General features: G+C 62.8%; 1 protein-coding gene across 3 annotated transcripts in view; it reads left to right on the top strand.

Moving 5' to 3' along the window:
• PIP5K1C (phosphatidylinositol-4-phosphate 5-kinase type 1 gamma) overlaps window positions 1–15,029 on the top strand; it is a 48,058-nt gene extending 33,029 nt beyond the window's left edge. Inside the window, exons 9-19 of one of the 3 annotated variants that reach the window (XM_032883554.1) lie at window positions 608–691; window positions 2,374–2,422; window positions 3,903–3,987; window positions 5,624–5,785; window positions 6,591–6,729; window positions 6,827–6,859; window positions 8,166–8,270; window positions 10,372–10,492; window positions 11,768–11,845; window positions 14,442–14,525; window positions 14,750–15,029. In XM_032883554.1, coding sequence (XP_032739445.1) covers window positions 608–691; window positions 2,374–2,422; window positions 3,903–3,987; window positions 5,624–5,785; window positions 6,591–6,729; window positions 6,827–6,859; window positions 8,166–8,270; window positions 10,372–10,492; window positions 11,768–11,845; window positions 14,442–14,525; window positions 14,750–14,752 — 943 coding nt within the window. In that variant the 3' untranslated portion in view covers window positions 14,753–15,029. The remainder of the gene's footprint in view (window positions 1–607; window positions 692–2,373; window positions 2,423–3,902; window positions 3,988–5,623; window positions 5,786–6,590; window positions 6,730–6,826; window positions 6,860–8,165; window positions 8,271–10,371; window positions 10,493–11,767; window positions 11,846–14,441; window positions 14,526–14,749) is intronic. The other 2 variants (XM_032883555.1, XM_032883556.1) reach the window with 2 other exon arrangements.
• The last annotated feature ends 2,318 nt before the right edge of the window (window positions 15,030–17,347 follow it).

The raw sequence follows: 17,347 nt of genomic DNA, 5'->3' as shown, positions 1-17,347 counted from the left end.
TCACGGCGGGGATGCCGCCCATCCTGGGGGGGGGGGGGGGGGGGGGGCTGCCACTCCCGGCCAGCCGCTGGGGGGCGGGTGAGGAGCAGGTGCCAGCCCCCCACAGGGCCAGCCTGGTGGGGAGCCGCCAAATCCTCCAGGGCTGGCCCGACCTCCCACCGTCTTGGTGTTTGTAGGGTTTGCGCAGGGCCCGGCAGGGGATGGCGGGGTGCGCAGGTGAGCTCACCAGGGCGTGCAGTGCCATGAGAGGGGCCTGCGGGGGCCTGAGCCTGGCGGGTCGTTGGTGACCTAAGGATAGTCGCTGCCTTGTGTGACCTCACTAACAGCTCTGGGCTGGGCATGGGGGAGCCGAGTGAAACCACTAACCCCCCCCACCGAGGGCACCCAGAAGCCCTGGTGGTCCTGCCCGGGCTGAGTGTGCGTGCGCGTGCATGGGTGTGCGTGCGCGTGTACGCGGGGGGCGGGGCTGGCCTGTCCGCAGCCTCCCGCTGACAGTGGCTGGCCTGAGAGGAGCGGAGACCGGCCCCGTCCCAGTGGCGCAGCCCCCGCGGGAGCGAGTGGGCTGGGGGGGCGGGTGCTGAATGCGCTCCGCCCCCCCCCCCCCCAGGATGGGCGGCATCCCCGCCGTGAACGGCCGTGGCGAGCGTCTGCTGCTGCATATCGGCATCATTGACATTCTGCAGTCCTACAGGTGGGAACCGCCCTCCCTCCCTCTCCCCCCTGCCCTGGCTCCCCGCATCTCCCCCTGCCTGCCCCCCACCCGCCTCCCCCTTCCCCCATGCACTCGCTTGCTCCCAGAAGCCATGTGCTCTGCTGTCCAGACTTCCTTAGTCACCACCCACCCCCGTGAGGCCCCCCCTCCCAAGGCTCCCAGCTGGCTACCAGGCTCTAAAGGGAGGCATTTGGTCCCCAGCCCGGAGACACCACCTGTAGGATCTGTGCTAGGAACGTGGTGAGATCTCCGGTCAGCTAGAGGTTGGGGTTGTCATGGGCCTGGGGGGCCAGGGAGGATGTCAGCAGCCCATCTTCCATGCAGTCCTGTCTGCTGAGCACCTACTGTGTGCCGTGTGCTGGGGTAAACAGCGAGATGGGAGCGCCCCGTGGCCACGAGGCACGGCATCCCCAGACAGCTCATACGATGGGCAGGAAGAAACGTTCATGGCCACAGCCACATGTTGTGTAGTCTCTAGCATGGCGGAGCCCCGGAGCAGACAGTGAAGCCTTACCTGCAGCTCAGAGCTGGGGTGTCGGCAGCCCCATTACCTGTGCTCGTCCTCTACGAGGTCTCGGCCGCGAGCGTGGTTTAATTGTTAGTGTTTTGTTAAAGATTTTATTTATGTGACAGAGATCACAGGTGGGCAGAGAGGCAGGCAGAGAGAGAGGAAGCAGGCTCCCCGCTGAGCAGAGAGCCCGATGCGGGGCCCGATTCCAGGACCCCAGGGTCATGACCTGAGCCGAAGGCAGAGGCTTTGACCCACTGAGCCACCCAGGCGCCCCTTAATCGTTAGTGTTTTGTTCTGAGAGTAGCGTGTGTGCCTCCTGCGTGATCCGGACCAAACCGAGGGGGCGTTGTGGGCGCAGCGGTCCCCACTCCTGTCCACCCAGCACTGGTGACTTCTCCCTTGTGTGTCTTCCTTTCCCACGTACGAAACTCGGCTCCTACCCATCCATTGCTAGTATTCGCAGCCTGTGTTCCTACCTTCGTAGACCTCTGCCACAGGGACGTCCCTCCTGATTTAGAGCAGGATTAAGAAGTTTCTCAAGTACCAAACTAAGGTTTCTGCAGAAGCTCTGAGTGGAGGCAAGGAGTGGGGGCTGGCACATGTCAGGCAGCCACAAACCCATCCTGGGCCAGGGGTGTCATGAGGGGGTGTGTGCTGAGGAGAGGACCCTCCCCTGTGGTGGACGAGGGGGTGTCCAGGAAGGCTGCCTGGAGGAGGCACCATTGTCCTCAGCCCAGGCATTTAGGGACCTCGTTAGAGCCACAGTGCCAGACGATAATTTCAGCTGAGAGGACCAGGGCTCAGCCGAGGCCATGAGGACAGGGGAAGGATGTATTCTGGGAGGTACTGGTCTCCAGTCCCCCACAGGGGGTCAAGCAGTGAAGCCTTTTCACTTCCTCCCCGACAGAAGCAGTGGTAGGAGCTGCCAGCAGGCCGGGATGGGGAATGGAGGGGACAGGAAGAGGGAGGTGGCCTCCGGCTGGTGCCACAGGCAACCTCAGTTCCTCTAGACCGGGGCTTCCCACCCGCTCAGTGCCAGGAGCACCCCCTGTCGTGATGACCACAGATGTCCCCAGACACGGCCCAGTGTCCGCCGGAGAACCACCGGCCCCGGAAGTTAGGCACGTGCTCAGCGCTTTCTTCTCTGCAGGTTCATCAAGAAGCTGGAGCACACCTGGAAGGCCCTCGTGCATGACGGGGTGAGTGTCGTTCATGCGTTCCTTAGTCCACAAACACAGTGGTCCCCCGGCGCCGTGACAAGAGACGTGTTCCCTCCTTCCGTTGGGGGCGGCCATGTGACCCGGCAGTCACAGGCCAAGGGCTCAGGGTCAGGAAGGGAAGACACAGGCAGCTGGACCTCCAAAGAGGACCTCCAGTCAGGGGGTCTGATCTCCACTGGGGAGGGGGACAGAAAGGCTTCTTGGAGGAGAAGAGTTGGAAGCTGAGTTGGAAGGATTCCCCGAAGACAGCTGGACCAGGAGGACCAGGAGCGTCAGGGGCCAGCTAGGCAGAGAATGTTCTGGAAACGTGTCGTGATAGAGAGAAGGTTGCATGGGTCCAACTGCACAACGCTGACCCATTGCCTCGAGGGCTGAGGCCTGCTGCAGCATGTCTATGCTGCTTGAGAATGGGCTAAAATGCGCCTTTTTCCTGCAACACGGCCAACGCTTGGACCCTGGCAGTGGGTTATTTCCAAATATGGAAAGACTTTGAGGACCAACTGCAGGGAAGAAAACAGCCCATCTGGGGGCCCAGGCACCCCTGGTCCGCCTGTGCTGACGAGCTGGCTGGGGCCTTGGACGCACGCCTCTCCTCCCGTGGCCCCCTGCAGACCAGTTCTTACTAAAGTGCTAAGGGCTGTCTGTGTTCACGTAGTCTGTAAAAGCCCCCGACACTCCCCTCTGTTTGCGGGTGGGGGTGGGGGTCCAGATGGAAGCTTCCAGAAAGTGCACCAAGATGGTCCAGGTGGGCAGCCAGTCAACAGGAAACCCTTTCGTGGCATTAGAAAGCCTCGGCAGAAAGGAGAGTTGCCAAGTTCCCATGAGGCCACATGTAATCCCCAGAGTAAACTTTGGCTCATCTCCTGGGGGTCCAGATGTTAATCAGAGTAACATCACAGGCATGAGCCGTCTGGGGCAGGCAGGGTGGCCTTCTGGGCATGGTCCTCAGCCCCCAGCCCAGGTGGCTGGCCCCCTAGGGCACTCCAGGCAGAGGAGAGGGCGGGAACTCCGTCCTGGTCTTGGCTCCCACGCCCTCGGCCAGCACCCGGTCCTGCAGTCCTGTCTCACTGCAGTGAGGATGGGAAATGTATTGTGTGTTCTGGAGGCCGTGTGTCCCTATGGGATCTGTCACATTACAGCAGGCAGAGGACCCAGGCCGTGTCTGGGGACATCTGGAGGACTCCTCTGGTTTCCATGTTTTGCTCTTTATTCGATTACTTCTTTGCAGTTGCTGTTTTATTCACTTGGTTCCAAGGATTAAAAGCACAGATGGGTTTATAATGAAGAAATGTCCCTCCCAGGCCCCTCCCTGCCAGGTTACCCGCCAGTCCCGTGCCATGGACCCGTCTCTCGGCCCGACTGCCGCTGTGTGGCTGGGCTGTCTCATGGGACACGGGGAGCACTGGTGGCGTGGGGACACTCAGCCCTTCCTGCCTGCGGGCCCCGCTTCTCTCCCCAGGACACCGTCTCTGTCCACCGGCCCAGCTTCTATGCCGAGCGCTTCTTCAAGTTCATGAGCAACACGGTCTTCCGGAAGAATTCCTGTGAGCTTCCTAGGCTCTCTGGCCAGGAGGGCCCCCGGGGGTGTGGAGCGGGGAGGTGGGGTCGTCAAGAGCGTGGTAAACCCAGAGCCCCTCCTCTGGCCATGTGGCCATCCGTGGGCCTCGGTCGGGCACTTGGTCCAGAGAACAGGGGAGTCAGGATGCCACCGTCCTGGGGCCCAGCACGGGGCCTGGGGCCCGCTGTTTGAGCTTGAGTTCTGGCCCCACCACGTCCTGCCTCTGTAACTTCAAGCGGGGGACGCCCTGCTCCATGCCTCAGTTTCCCCATTTGTACAGAGGGCAAGATGTGTTTACCCACATGACAGGTGCGTTTGGCCTGTGCCGGTCCTCACAGGGACCACCTGTGGCCTTGCGTCCTCAGCAGGGAAACGTGGCCTCAGGGGACACAGGCAGCTGGCCATCAGCCGGACCAGGCATTGTCAAGGAGGGCACTGGATAGAGGCAGCCCGTGTCCCATGGGTGTCCTCAGAGTGTCCCCTCTCTGTGCTGCGCCTCAAGTGCCAGGCCTGGTGCACACCCCAGGCCAGGATCCCATATGCTGCCTGAAAGGGTCTTTTCTCCCCACGTGTCTGTCTGCCATCTGCCTCCTGCTCCCTGTGCGCCCAGAAGACAGCGTGCTTGTCAGCCTCAGTCCCTCTGTGTCCCCAGTGTCCAGTCCAGGGCCCAGCACGCCATGGGTGTTCAGGCAGAGTCATTCGTGGGAGTGTCTCAGCGTGCACCTTACCATCCTGGTGGGTCCACAGAGACAGCAGGGGTGGGCAGGGCCGATGCCTGGCGTGGGACCTGCTCTCCCAGCCTGGGCCAGGCCTGTGTGGGCAGTGACCCCGCCCAGTCACCAGGAGCCAGCTCGTGGAGCCAGCACGACTCCATGTTCCCTTATGTCGAGCCAGTAGCTTGAAACCGATGGCAGTGGGATCACTGGCATCGTAGAAATGGGCAAACCCCACGGTTCTGGCCTTTGTCTCCCAAGAGTGGGCCGTTCCACTTTCATCAGCGTCTCACTTTCTCACTTCTTAGAACCTTTCCTGGGTGTCATTCTCACTGCGGTCGGGGGGGATGCCAGCCTCCGGGGATGGGAGGGCTGCTCACCAGGCGAACTAAGCACCTACTGCGTGCTTGGCGTTGTGCTGGCCAACCCCAGGGGCCGAGCTCATAGGAAGAGCAGGGAGAGAACCTGGTGACGTTCGCTGACAAGCGAGGCCAGGGGCAGGGGTCGCCAGGGGGTCACCCGCCTTGTCTGACCCTGTCGCTGCAGACGAGGTTGCTGAGCCCCATTGCCCAGGCCACTAATCCTGGACTGGAGCCAGGGCCTTGGTGCTGAGCCCCGCATGGCCCCAGGCCTCCGTTTACGTGTCTGAAAGTGGAGGCCACGGCCCGGGTGGGCTGCCAGAGGGGGCTTCTGGGACCTCCCGAGGCAGAGCTGGGTAGGAAGCAGGACAAGGTTTCCTCTGCAAAGGATGTTGCTTTTTGCCCAGGCTTGAGGGCCAGGCTGGAGGCTGGGCAGTGGGAGCTGTGTACACGGGCAGCAGGCTTTCATGCAAGGGAGGGATGGGGCCCGGTGGAGCCTGGCCATGGGGCTCCCAGGCTGCCCCAAGTGCCAGTTCACCTCTTTCCACAGCCCTGAAGTCCTCACCATCCAAGAAGGGCCGTGGTGCCTTGCTGGCCGTTAAGCCCCTGGGGCCCACCGCTGCCTTCTCAGCCAGCCAGATCCCCAGTGAGCGCGAGGACGCACAGTACGACCTCCGTGGGGCCCGCAGCTACCCCACGCTAGAGGACGAAGGTGACTGGGCTGGCTGGGGAGAGGGTGCTCTGGGGACAGGAGAGAGAAGGGGTCTGCTGGGGAAAGGTACTGTCCCTGCAGGGCTGAGAGGGGAGGGCATGCAGGAAGCAACCCGGTTTGAGGAAAGGGTTCTAGAAGCTGGCGGCCTGGATGGCAGGGTCCTGGTTCCCAGTAACCTCCCTACCCCAGTCCCAGCCTAAGGTCTGGGCATCCAGGGAGTGGGGATGGGGAGTGGCTAGGATGGCCACAGGGAGAGCTGAACAGAAGATGCTACCCGAGGAGGTGACCCACCCCATTGCCAGATGTCCTGAGACCTAGAGGGAGGAAGCATTTGATGGGGTTGGGTGTGATGGTTTGAAAGGTCCCTCCCAGTTTCCAGAGTTAAAGAGTCAAAGATTCCTGGCAGGGAGGGGCTGGGGGGAATAGTATCAAGGAAGGGAGAGACTGCACATGCAAAGGCCCTGGGGCAGCAAGAGACCTGGTGTGTTGGAGGGACAGCAGGAGGCCTGTGGTTGGAGCAAAGTCAGGAAGGGTGAGGAAAGAGGAAGCGGCTGTTCCCACAGGACCTGTGGGCTTGAGCAGGGTTTGGACTGCAGTTTGAGAGCAGCAGGTTATGGGAAGCCTCTGTGCCAAGGGTAACTTCGAAGGTATTTGCCCTCTTAAAGCGGTAGAGCAGAGCAGAGTGTTGGGTCGCAGGTGGGGCGGGGACCTGGGTGGCTACAGGCGAGCCAGGCTGCAGGTGGAGGCAGAGAGAGGTGTGGCAGGGCTGCTGCAGGCACCCACAGCCCCTGTGCCCGCCCCGCAGGCCGGCCCGACCTCCTGCCCTGCACACCGCCATCTTTCGAGGAGGCCACCACCGCCTCCATCGCTACAACCCTGTCCTCCACGTCGCTCTCCATCCCGGAGCGGTCTCCCTCGGAGACATCGGAGCAGCCGCGGTACCGGTGAGGGTGTGGAGGGTCCCCCTCCCTGCGGCGGGGGGAGGGACCGGGCTGGAGGCCAAGCCCCCTGATGCACCTGCTCTGGTCTCTCTCTCTGCAGGCGGCGCACGCAGTCTTCGGGACAGGATGGCCGGTGAGCTGAGACCCCCAGCTTCCCTGCCCCACCGCCCCCCGCAGCCCCTGGGCTTGCCCACCCAGAGCCCCGCCTCTCTGACCACTTTCCTGGGCACGGATTTAAGTTAGGCTCTTGAACTGCACAGAATCCTGAGTCACTGGAGTCTTCTCCAAAGTCCACACCCCTGGTGGGTGGGGTGTGGGGCAGGCAGAAGACCCATCCACCTGCTTGTTGATCCTTTCTAATTTTTTTAATTTTTATTTTTTTAAACTAAATTCTTTTTTTTTAAATTTTTTAAAGATTTTTTTTATTTATTTGACAGAGAGATTACAAGTAGGCAGAGAGAGAGGGGGAAGCAGGCTCCCCGCTGAGCAGAGAGCCCGATGCGGGGCTCGATCCCAGGACCCTGACATCATGACCTGAGCTGAAGGCAGAGGCTTTAACCCACTGAGCCACCCAGGCGCCCCTGATCCTTTTTGATTAAATATTTTTATTCTAAGCGGTACACAGAGAATATAGCGAAACACCTTTCCTTGCCCCATGCCCATTCCCGTCCCTAGGAGCAACCCCTGGACGGGTTTTTTGTCTCTTTCTAGAAATACTTTATGAATATATGAGAAAACCAATCTATGAGCCTCTTTCTGCCTTTCATCTTGCCACCAGCCTAGCTCGGTGCCCCTTGCTTTGGGCACAGAGCAGATGGAGGTCATCCGTGAGCGGGTGACTGACTGCCCTCGGGCGCATTTCCATTGTTGCCAACATGACCAACAGGCGTTGCTTCCCTTAGTGTTGGGGCCATTATTCCTGCCATTTGGGGGAAAAAAAAAGTTATGCATAAAGTACATTTGGCGGGATGCACTTCCTTCCATCTTGCTGCCTGCTCCCGCCCCAGCGACCTTTCTGCTGCTGGGGGCTGTCACTGGGAGACAGTCCGCCTGACTGCCGCAATGTTCTGACCCACCTACCCCAGGGGCCCGGACATTTGAAAGCCCTGGAACCAGCCCACCCCCAGGCCAGGCCCCAGGCCCGTGCCCAGCTACCCCCAGGAGAGTGGGTGGGATCCAGGCCAGCCGTCACTCCCCTGCACCTGCTGGTACCAGAGTCATAGGATGGCCCCAGGTGGACAAGCAGTCCCTACCCCTGTGCAGGCCCCAGGTGGGCAGGACAGCCCGAGGAACCAGGGGTGAGCTGGGCCAGCTCAGAGCACGGGTCAGGTGCACCCATGGAGGCTCCCACTAGGGCTGGAGACCAGCACTGGTCTGGAGCTTGGCTGGCGGCCCTGGGGGACAGAGGAGAGTAACGTGCGGCGTCCCACTGCCTCCAGGCCCCAGGAGGAGACCCACGTGGAGGAGGACCTGCAGCAGATCACGGTGCAGGTGGAGCCCGCGTGCAGCGTTGAGATCGTGGTCCCCAAGGAGGAGGACGCGGGGTGAGTGCCCCATTGCCGCACTCGTACGCACAGGCGTCTGCTCTCGTCCCATTGGCTGAGTGCGGTCACGTGGCCACTCGGCAGCAAGGCAGGCTGGGGAATGTAGTCCACGTTCTGGGCGCGGGTGGGGGAGAGACTGGGGGCGGAGCCTACCCCTGGAAAGGGAGGGATGCAGGGCGTGGGAACCCCGCAGTCTCCGCAGGGGCCCCGGGGGTGGGGGGGGGGGGGTTGGGGGGGGCCCCCCCCCGGGGCCCCGGGGGCCCCCGGGGGGGGGGGGGGGGGGGGCTTGGACGGCTGCCTCATCCAGGGCCTCGGATCTCCGGCAGAGCTGCGAGCCACGCGTGCGTCCCGGGGCTCTCACGCACCACCCACTTGGTCCTGACCCCGGGCTTGCGGGAGGCGGTCTCTGCGTCCTCGGGGCCACCTCTGGACGCAGCCCGCTTTGCCGACTGTGTCTTGTACTGTGTCGCTCGTTCGCTGCCGCTCTTCCGGCTTCTGGTTGGTCCCCGCTCTCGGCTGCCGCGGTTCGCGCTCCTTTCTTGTCCAGTGAGGAGCAGCCCTGGGCCCGGGGGTCCCGGGAGCTCGTCCTGCGGCGATCCGTGGGGTCCGTGGGAGGCGGCGCTTTTATCCTGTGGGTGGCTGGGGCCACCTGCACTCATCGCACTGGGGGCTTCTGGGGAGGGGCCAGAGTCGCGGCCCCCTCCAGCGGCCCAGGCCCCCACGGAGTGCCATGGAGGCCACCGCCTGGGGCGCCGGCAGAGACCCTGCTCTAGGGTTTGTCTACGCACGTCTGAGCTTCCAGCGGTTCAGAGCCCGGCTCCCTGCTTAGGACTGCCTGTGTTCAGTTTTAAGTTGAAGAAAGCGGCCGCTCAAAATAGATGTATATATGAAAACGAGATCAAAGCCTTCGCAGTCAAACATAAATTCATTTTTTAAAGATTTTATTTATTTGAGAGAGAGAGAGAACAAGCAGGGGGAGAGGGAGAGGCAGACTCCCCGCTGAGCAGGGATTCCCCACGTGGGGCTGAGTCGACCTGAGCCAAAGCAGACACTTAACCGAGCCCCCCCCCCCCCGCCCCAGAATTCATGTTTTAAGGTCATTGGGCGTGTGGGGGAACCATGTGTTCCCTGCGGGGGACTGGAGGGGAGCTGGCTGGGTCTGATGTACTGACGGGTGGCGCCCTGCTGCGTCACACCCTTGTCTGTGGGTCCCGTTTGGCCAAGTGGCTCTGTGTTTGCATTGTTACCAAGTTTCTCTTGCTTCCCCTGGGATTTCTGCTTTACGGGTCTTTAAAAGTTCTCTTCGATCTCAAGACACCTTCCTTAGCAGTCACCACACACCCAGTCCGTACCTTGCTGGCAAGGGTGACGTCACAGATAGGCGGGTGTCCCTGCGCACACAGTGGGCTCTGCCACCCGCAGTGTTTTCCCTGTTACCGGAATTCTTGCGGTGTGACTCGTTTGGGGGGACCCCCAAACCAGCCCCCTTCCCCACGGCTGGAGAGCCAGCTCTCTGTGGTTCTAGGTGCCCCTCCCCCCCCACCCCGGAGCTGGGCATTTTGCTCGTGAGATGGAAACTGCACCCCAGTCACCCAGCCACCTGCTGAGGCCTCGGCCTCGCCTCACCTTCCATCTGGAACCTGTTTCCCCGTCTGCAGCTCAGGACAGCGGCAGCCCCCGGCCCAGGGGACGGTCGTGGGGGAAATTCATGCCAAGCTCTTGAAAGGGCCTGGCACGTAGTAAGTGCTCAGTGAAGGTTACAGAGGTTCTGAGCGCAGGGGCCAGGGGTCCCTGCTTCGCAGATGAGGATACTGAGGCTGAGCAATGGGCAAGGACCTTCCAGGTCACCCAGGGGGTGAGTGGTGAGGCCAGCACCCAGCCAGCAGGACGTGCCCTCAAGCAGGGGTGGGTAGAGACTCCCACAGGAGCCGGTGGGCAGAAACTCCCTCCCCTTTGTCGGGGAGGTATTTGGTGGGGAGAAGGTTTGTTTTATTTGGCTTCTCTGTGATGACCTCCTGATGAGAGGGGAGGAGACTGGCTGGGGCCCCGGATGCTGTTCAGAGCCCCACCCCAGGACTCCTGTGTCCGCGTGTGTCCCCAGGGTGGAGGCTTCCCCAGCCGCTGCCGCTGCCGCTGCCGAAGCAGAAACCACCAGCCAGGCCTCGGAGCCCGCCAGCCAGGCCTCGGACGAGGAGGACGCACCCGCCACAGACATCTACTTTGTAAGTCCCCCACGGCTCCTTCCATTGCTCGGCCCTCAGCCAGACACCCACTCGTGCACACACACACACACACACACACACATGCACACTCACAAGGTACTCTTGTGGACACAGTGCTCTCACTGGTCAACTTACATCCACACACTCTTGCACACCCACTGTGCCCCTGCTCGCATTCACACACGCGTACATGGTGTGGGAGCGTCCTGCCCCTTGCCATTCCGGCCAGGCCACTCTGAGGCCAGGATACTGCCCCGCCCCTCCTCTCCAGGACTCGTGACCACCGCCAGGCCACCGGTCAAGGTCCTGGCTCTACCCGTGCCACCACGTCCCCTTAGGAAGCACCTGGAGTCCTCAAGCTCTGAGCCCCCCGGGACCCCCTCGGTCCTGGGCAGACCTGGGGTCAGCCACCAAGGGCCGCAGACTCTGTGGCTCTTCTTCCACTCGGGGGGAGGGGCAGCTGGGTGGGGTCTGTTCTCTAGGAGGCAAGGGGACTGTGCGCTTCGTGCTGCCGCCCTCACTGGGCGAGGACTCATGGCTGCTCTGGGAATGGTGGGGGTCTGTCGGAGCTGGAAGGGGCCCTGCCCCCAGGGATCCGGGACCTCTCTTCCAGGGCAGGGGGTCACCTCCCCCCCCTTGCATCTTCCGCAGGCAGCCGGGGTAGCTGGGCTGGGAGCTTGGGTGTGATGGGTGCGGGGGGCCAGGGAGCCTGCAGGGTCCCATCCGGTGATGGGCTGCCTTCCTCGGACGGACCTGCTCAGGGGTCACATGGCCTTATCCGATGAAGGGGACTGCCTGTCCTCCTCCCAGGCCTTCAGTCTTGTCTCCGCCCCCGTGGCCGGGTTGCTGGGGGCCCAATAAGGCTATAAGGCCACTGCTGCCTTACAGGTACCAGCACCCCGCTGTCTTGGGGCCTCTGTCTGGCCTGGAAGTCACAGGTGCACACACTATGTGCCCCACACCCGCCGTCAGCTCCCCATCCCTGGGGGCTTGGTTTGTGTCCCATCCTGTGGATCACTGTGTAAGGAGGCCCCAGGGGGCCGTGTCCTACGTGTGCGTCTGGGTCCTGACACTGGAGTGGGCGGCCAGGCCCTGCGGGCAGCAGAGAAGCTAACAGGCCGCGGTGGGATCCCGCCACCCCAAAACTCACCTCCCGCTTGGCCATCTGCTTACCTGCCCCTGCCCAGCGCCCTCCCCACCTAACCACCCGCTGGATTCCTGTTGCCTCATCCTGTCCTCTGTTTGCTTCCTCCCCCGCCCGCCCGGCCCGCCCAGTTCACCGATGGGAGGTACTGGATTTACTCTCCCCGGCATCGCCGACTGCGGGCCGTGACGCTGAGCTCCTCAGGGACTGTAAGTGACCACAGCAGGCGTCCAGGGAGCCCAGCCCCCGTTCCACCACCCGGGGCAGCAGGGAGCTGCAGGTTCTGGCTGTCCCTCGTCCTCTGAGAAGGGACTTGGGGAAAGAATCATCACGACCGAGGCTGGTCATGTGTCCCCCAGTGATGTCACTTAGGTACCCCTGAGGTGGGCATTGCTAGGCCTGCAGGCTTACAGCCGGGACTACGGGGACCTGGCCGTGGTGGTGGGGTCTGCATCTGACCGCAGCCCCAGCCTGAGTCAGGGACAAGTTGGTGGACACTTGTCCTGTGTTCAGACCTGGCTGCCAATGGCTCCCCAAGGGGCTTCTGCCCTTGGGTCAGCAAAGCCAAGCTCTTAACTGCAGGAGAGAGGAGGTATATTTCCATATCCACTTCACAGTGGGGAAACCACGGTCTCAGCTCCCCAGAAGCCCACAAGAGGGCACGGTTTAGAGAAAACCTGGGTCCGAATTCCCAAGCATCCCCTGTGTCTCGCAGACACCCATCTGCCCATTGTGTTTGGGACGCTGTGTGGAGATCATGTAGCAGTGGTGTTATCAGAACCCGTTATTGTCCTCACGAGCAATAAATGAGGGGCCCAGAGAGGCCAGGTAACCTGCCCAGAGCCACACAGCGCTCAAGCAGGCAGAACAGGCCGGGAGCAGGAGTTTCTCTTCTCAAGATGAGCCCCTCAGAGGCCCACACGCCCAGGCCCAGATGCCTCTGAGTGTCACTGGGCGTCGGGCTCTGCCAAGCAAACCCAAGAAGTGGAAGCCACTTCCCCAGATGTTCCCACCATACTGTGTCCCACTGAGACAGGGATGCCACTCCCCTAAGATGATCCAAGAGCTGGGGATACATAGCAGGTCCTGAGGGCCCCTCACGGGGGGAGCGGCTTAGAAAGGCGGCCCAGAGAGGGGTTGCGCCCCCCCCCCCGGGTGTGGGGAGGTGGGAGAAGGAAGGGCGGACTCTGTCGAGGGCACAGCAGAAGCCGGTGGGGGGCACACAGGAGCAGGGGAGCAGCAAGTGTGCAGGCTGGGTGGGCGCAAGTGGCCTGAGGGCCTGCAGTACTGGGGACATGCGTCTGTGGCTCCAGTTCTGTGGGTCAGCACGGGATTCTGGGTCCTGCTGCCCGCGATCCCTCCGTCTGTCGGGCCGGCTCTTTGCAGAGTTCAGGTGGAGACTCTCTTGTCCTACTTCTGGCCCCAGAGAGGCAGCTACCAGGCTCTACACACGTGCTGTGGCTGCCCTGTGCAGGACACTGGGTGTGGGCAGCCCCAGGCAGGCCCCATCCCTGGACTTCCAGGCAGGCTCCGGTTTTTGTGTGCTGTGACCGCTGTGCTGTGAGCAGGGCCCCTGTGCCCTGGTACCAGTCGGTCCATGGATGGACGGCCTTCGGGATGTGTGTGGCCCTGGGCCAGGTGCTGAGGCAAGAGTGAGCTGCCCACGACGCCCAGTGGGTCAGGTGCCTTGTGCGGGTGCCGGCAGTCTGGCCCGGGAGGGTGGGTTCTGCAGTGAGAGCTGTAGGAGGGGCAGGGAGGAGCGGGCACAGAGGTGAGGAGAGCCGGTGGGGGCCCCAAGGGGCAGCCAGGGCAGGGGTCCTGCGTTCACCGGGAGAGCACGGAGGCGGCCTACTGTTGCTTGTCCTTCATGAGGCTCGGATGAAGCCACCCGTGGAGAGGCGAGGCTGGAAAGGCGAGGCTGGGCGTCACCATCCCACGGAGGAGGGGCAGATCTGGGGGCTCATTGGGTGTAGCCTCCCTGGCTCTAGCCAGGGTGAGTGCCTGCTCAGGCCACGTACTCCAAACAGAGGCCGGGCAAGGGGGGTAGGAGGGTAGGTGCGTAGGTGCACAGGCGGTGAAGACTGGGGGTGATGGGGGTCCCTGGGAAAGAAGAATGAGAAGGGGGCTGTGGGGGTTCTTGCCGTGAGAACCCCAGGAGGGACAGGTGCTGGAGGAACGTGCGCTCCCCGCCCCCCAGGCTGACCCAGAATGGGGCCCATTTCCCTGATGCGGCTGGAGGAAGAGCAGCCCACCCTCTGGCTGGGCCTCTGTTACTTACTTGCTGTCTGGGTGGCGGGGGCCTCAGTGTCCCCCGGCCGATCTGTGCGTTTGGGCACGAGGAGATGGGCCCCACCCTGCGCCCCCGACTGCCCTCATCACCCAGGCCCCCCAGGGGAGGGTCCTGCGTGCCCTGCTCCAGTCCGTGGCCTCGGTGCCCACCGTGGCCGCGCAGCAGGCAGGATCTGAGGCTGCGGTGCCGAGGGCCGAGCGGGAGGGGAGGGGACAGCAAGCGAGCCCCGCCCCCGCCCGCCCCGCTGCACCGGGCCCCGCCTGCGCTCCGCGCACCGCTTCCTGCCGCCCACCCCACGCGCTGCCGCCGCTCCGCCCCGCCCGCCCCAGAGCGGTCCGGGTTGGGGGCGGGTCCCTCCGGGGAGGGCCGCGCAGGGGCCGAGCCGCCTCCTCGCCGACCGCGTGGGGGTCCGCCTCCTTTATTTCTGTTTCTTCCTTCCTCCCTCTCGCCTGTCTCGCGCCTCCTCGCACCCCTGCTCTTCTGCGCGCTTCCCGCACGTGCGCCCGCCCGCCCAGCCCACCGATGAGAGGAGCTGGGTGTACTCCCCGCTTCACTATAGCGCGCACGCCCACCCAGCCTCCGACGGCGAGAGCGACACCGTAAGTGCGCCCGCGGCTCGCCGCGCCCTGGCCCGGGGCCTCGGGCCGCCCGCTCGGCCGCACCTGCCCCGGGACCGCCGGGGAGACGGAGGCCGGGGGCGCGCGGGCGGGGTCGGGGCGGCGGCGGGGCCGGGGCCCTCCCGGGAGGCGGCGCAGGTGGGGGTGACTCCCGGCCCCGCCGCGCGCTCACCCGCGCCCCCCCCGCCCACTTTTGCCTTCTGCAGTAATGTCTATGCAGTCACCGACCCGGAGCCGAGCGCCCGCCGCCGCCGCCGCCGCCGCCGCCGCCGCCGCCCTGGCTGCTTTCCGGAGGCGCTGCCCGCCCGCAGGACCTGGCTTCACCGCCGGCCCGCCGCTCCCGTCGACTACCTATGCCTGTGAGACTGTGAACCTCCCTGAGTGTCCGATCACGTATTTATTTTGGGTCCTTACTCTTTGCACAAAGACGGCAGCACAGGTGTGCTTTTTTACAAAAAGATTTGAAAAAACAAAACAAAAAGAACATGTCCGGCAGAACGAAGCGAGTCCGCTCCGCCACATGTCCGGCTTCTTGCTGTGTTTGCGTCTGTGTCTCCCTGAGGGGACAGGGCCTGCTGGCTCCGGGGACCTTGCCCCATGGCCTGCTCACCCCGGCTGAAATCCACACTCCGAGTTGCCTCTCTCCTCTTGGGCGGGCTGCTGCCCAGGAGGCAAGGGCCCCCGCGCCCGCAGGCACTCTGGGCTCAGGTGTTCTGGGCCAGGCACTGGACACACGTCCTTGGACGTGGCCAGCTAGTGGTCTGGGGGTGGCCCTCCACCCTGCCGGTGCCCGTGATCTCTCTGCATCTGCTTCCCACCACCTCACCTGCCAGGGGACTTGAGAGGCAGGAAAGGCCAGGAGGCCACCTCTCTCGATGGAGCTCAGGACTGTGGGCCTCTCTGCCCTCCCCACGCCCCCGCTTGGTGTCTCGAAGAGAGGGCCCAGGCAAAGGGAGGAGCGCTGGGCCCTCAGGCCAGGGGTGCTTCCGGAGAGCAGGGGCGCTCCCGTAGTCAGGCTGCTCAGATGTCCAATAAGAGATTCCCCTTCAGGACTGGGATGAGCTTTCTCTGTTTTGTTTTGTTGGTTGGTTTAAGATGGTGACATGTAAGCAAGTTACAGGATAGGTGACAAAATTCTTTGTGAAAAAAATGTTTTTGGTTTGTCATCTTCAACAGGAAGCAACCTCACCTGGGCTCAGAGACCCTACTCAGTCCAGACGGGACTATGGGAACTGACAGCCTGGTGTGGGGGGGGTTGTCCTGCCCCCACAGAAATGCCCTCCCACCCCTTGAGAGGTGGCATAGCGGGGATGGTTCCCTCTGCCCGCTCTGCCCCCTCCCCACTCCCACTGGCCTGCTTGCGTGGGAGGAGGGGGGAGCTGGCTCAGAGCAGAAGCTACAGCCGGAAGAATTTCTTCCAGCCCTTGCCGTCCTGGTGGAGAACCCACGGATCAGGACTTTGATTTTCCGAGTCCCTCTTCTGGGTCCCTCGCCTGCTCTCATCTCCTCCCGGCCCCCCGCACAGCTCATTTTGTGCGCCTGGACAGAGCCTATAGGGCTGGCTGCTGTCTGTCCAGGCTGGCCAGGGACGCACCAGCGTGGAGCCTGGGGAAGGCAGCCCTGAGAGGAGCCATGAGAACAAGGCTGTGGATGTCCCAAATCAGAAGCAAAATGACATCTTCTCCATCTTGTCGAAGGGAGCTTGGACCAGATGGCGGGAAGCGTCCTCACCCTATTTCAGACGGCTGTCTGTCTGCATGCCCTGAGTCGCCAGTCTGTCCCACCCCCTTCCCGTCGAGGAGGTGGCCGCTGAGCAGGCAGAGGTCCAGAGGTGCGTCTCAGGCCTTGATGACTGACAGGGACAACTGTGTCACCCAAAAGCTGGCACTGGAGTCCCCGCTCAGGCCCCCAAGGCCAGATAGTCAGGCACGTTGCGAGTTCTGTCGGAGATGACCGGAGCCGTGCACACATTCCTGGCATAGTGAGCCCGTGCCCGGCGCACCTGCAGCCACTCGGAGCTTGAGGAGCAAGGAGGGGAGCTCTGCTGGCTCCCTCGGGCTCTCCGGAGTGAATCATGGAACAGAGGCATCGTTGGGATGCTGACTTGCCAGAGAAGTCTGCAAGCCTCCCGGATATCATGACATTTCTATTTTTGTGCTAGTTGCTGAGACTCCTTGGGGGACCCGTTTTGTGTTGGTGGCATTCTTGGTCCCTTTTCAGAGAACTGTCACATGGATGCCAACATGGTCTGCAGACTGTGCCGATGGGAGTTGTTGGTTTATTTGGGGGGGTCAGGGGTCAGAAGGCAAGACTTTATTTATAATGTGTAGCAAATCCATGGCCTTTCCCAGGCTTCCCCCCCCCCCCCCCCCCCAGGAACCCGCCGCCCCCCCCCCCCTGTTGCCCACCCCCAGCATAGAAATCTAAATTCCTTCGTGGTGACACCCTGTCTCCCTCCTGGTGCATCTCAGATGGCATCTCGGAGAGCCTGGGATTGCTGAGCTATGAAAACGAAAGACGTTCCGAGACTGACAAGCTGCAGCTTCCCGGGAGCCCCCACCAGCCTCCATTGTCCACCTGCCCTCGCCCCTCCCTCCACCACTCGGCTCAGTGCAATAGTCCCCTTCCAGTGGGGTCCCTTGCCATGGTACTGTCGCTGCAGCCCCTCAGTCCGCACCCTGGGCCAGCGCCCTCCACCACCTTTTCTCTGGTGGCTCAGTTGCATTGCCTGTCCCCCCGCCCCCCCCATGTCCTTTTTATGGTCGAACTGATTTCCAAACAATGAAACTGCAAACCTTGTGTGT

The sequence above is a fragment of the Lontra canadensis genome, unplaced genomic scaffold (assembly GCF_010015895.1).
Source record: "Lontra canadensis isolate GAN:19392208 unplaced genomic scaffold, GSC_riverotter_1.0 scaffold88, whole genome shotgun sequence".
In the NCBI taxonomy this organism is placed as follows: Eukaryota; Metazoa; Chordata; class Mammalia; order Carnivora; family Mustelidae; genus Lontra; species Lontra canadensis.
The sequence above is the reverse complement of the archived record's forward strand: the minus strand, read 5'-3'. Positions and strand labels throughout refer to the sequence as shown.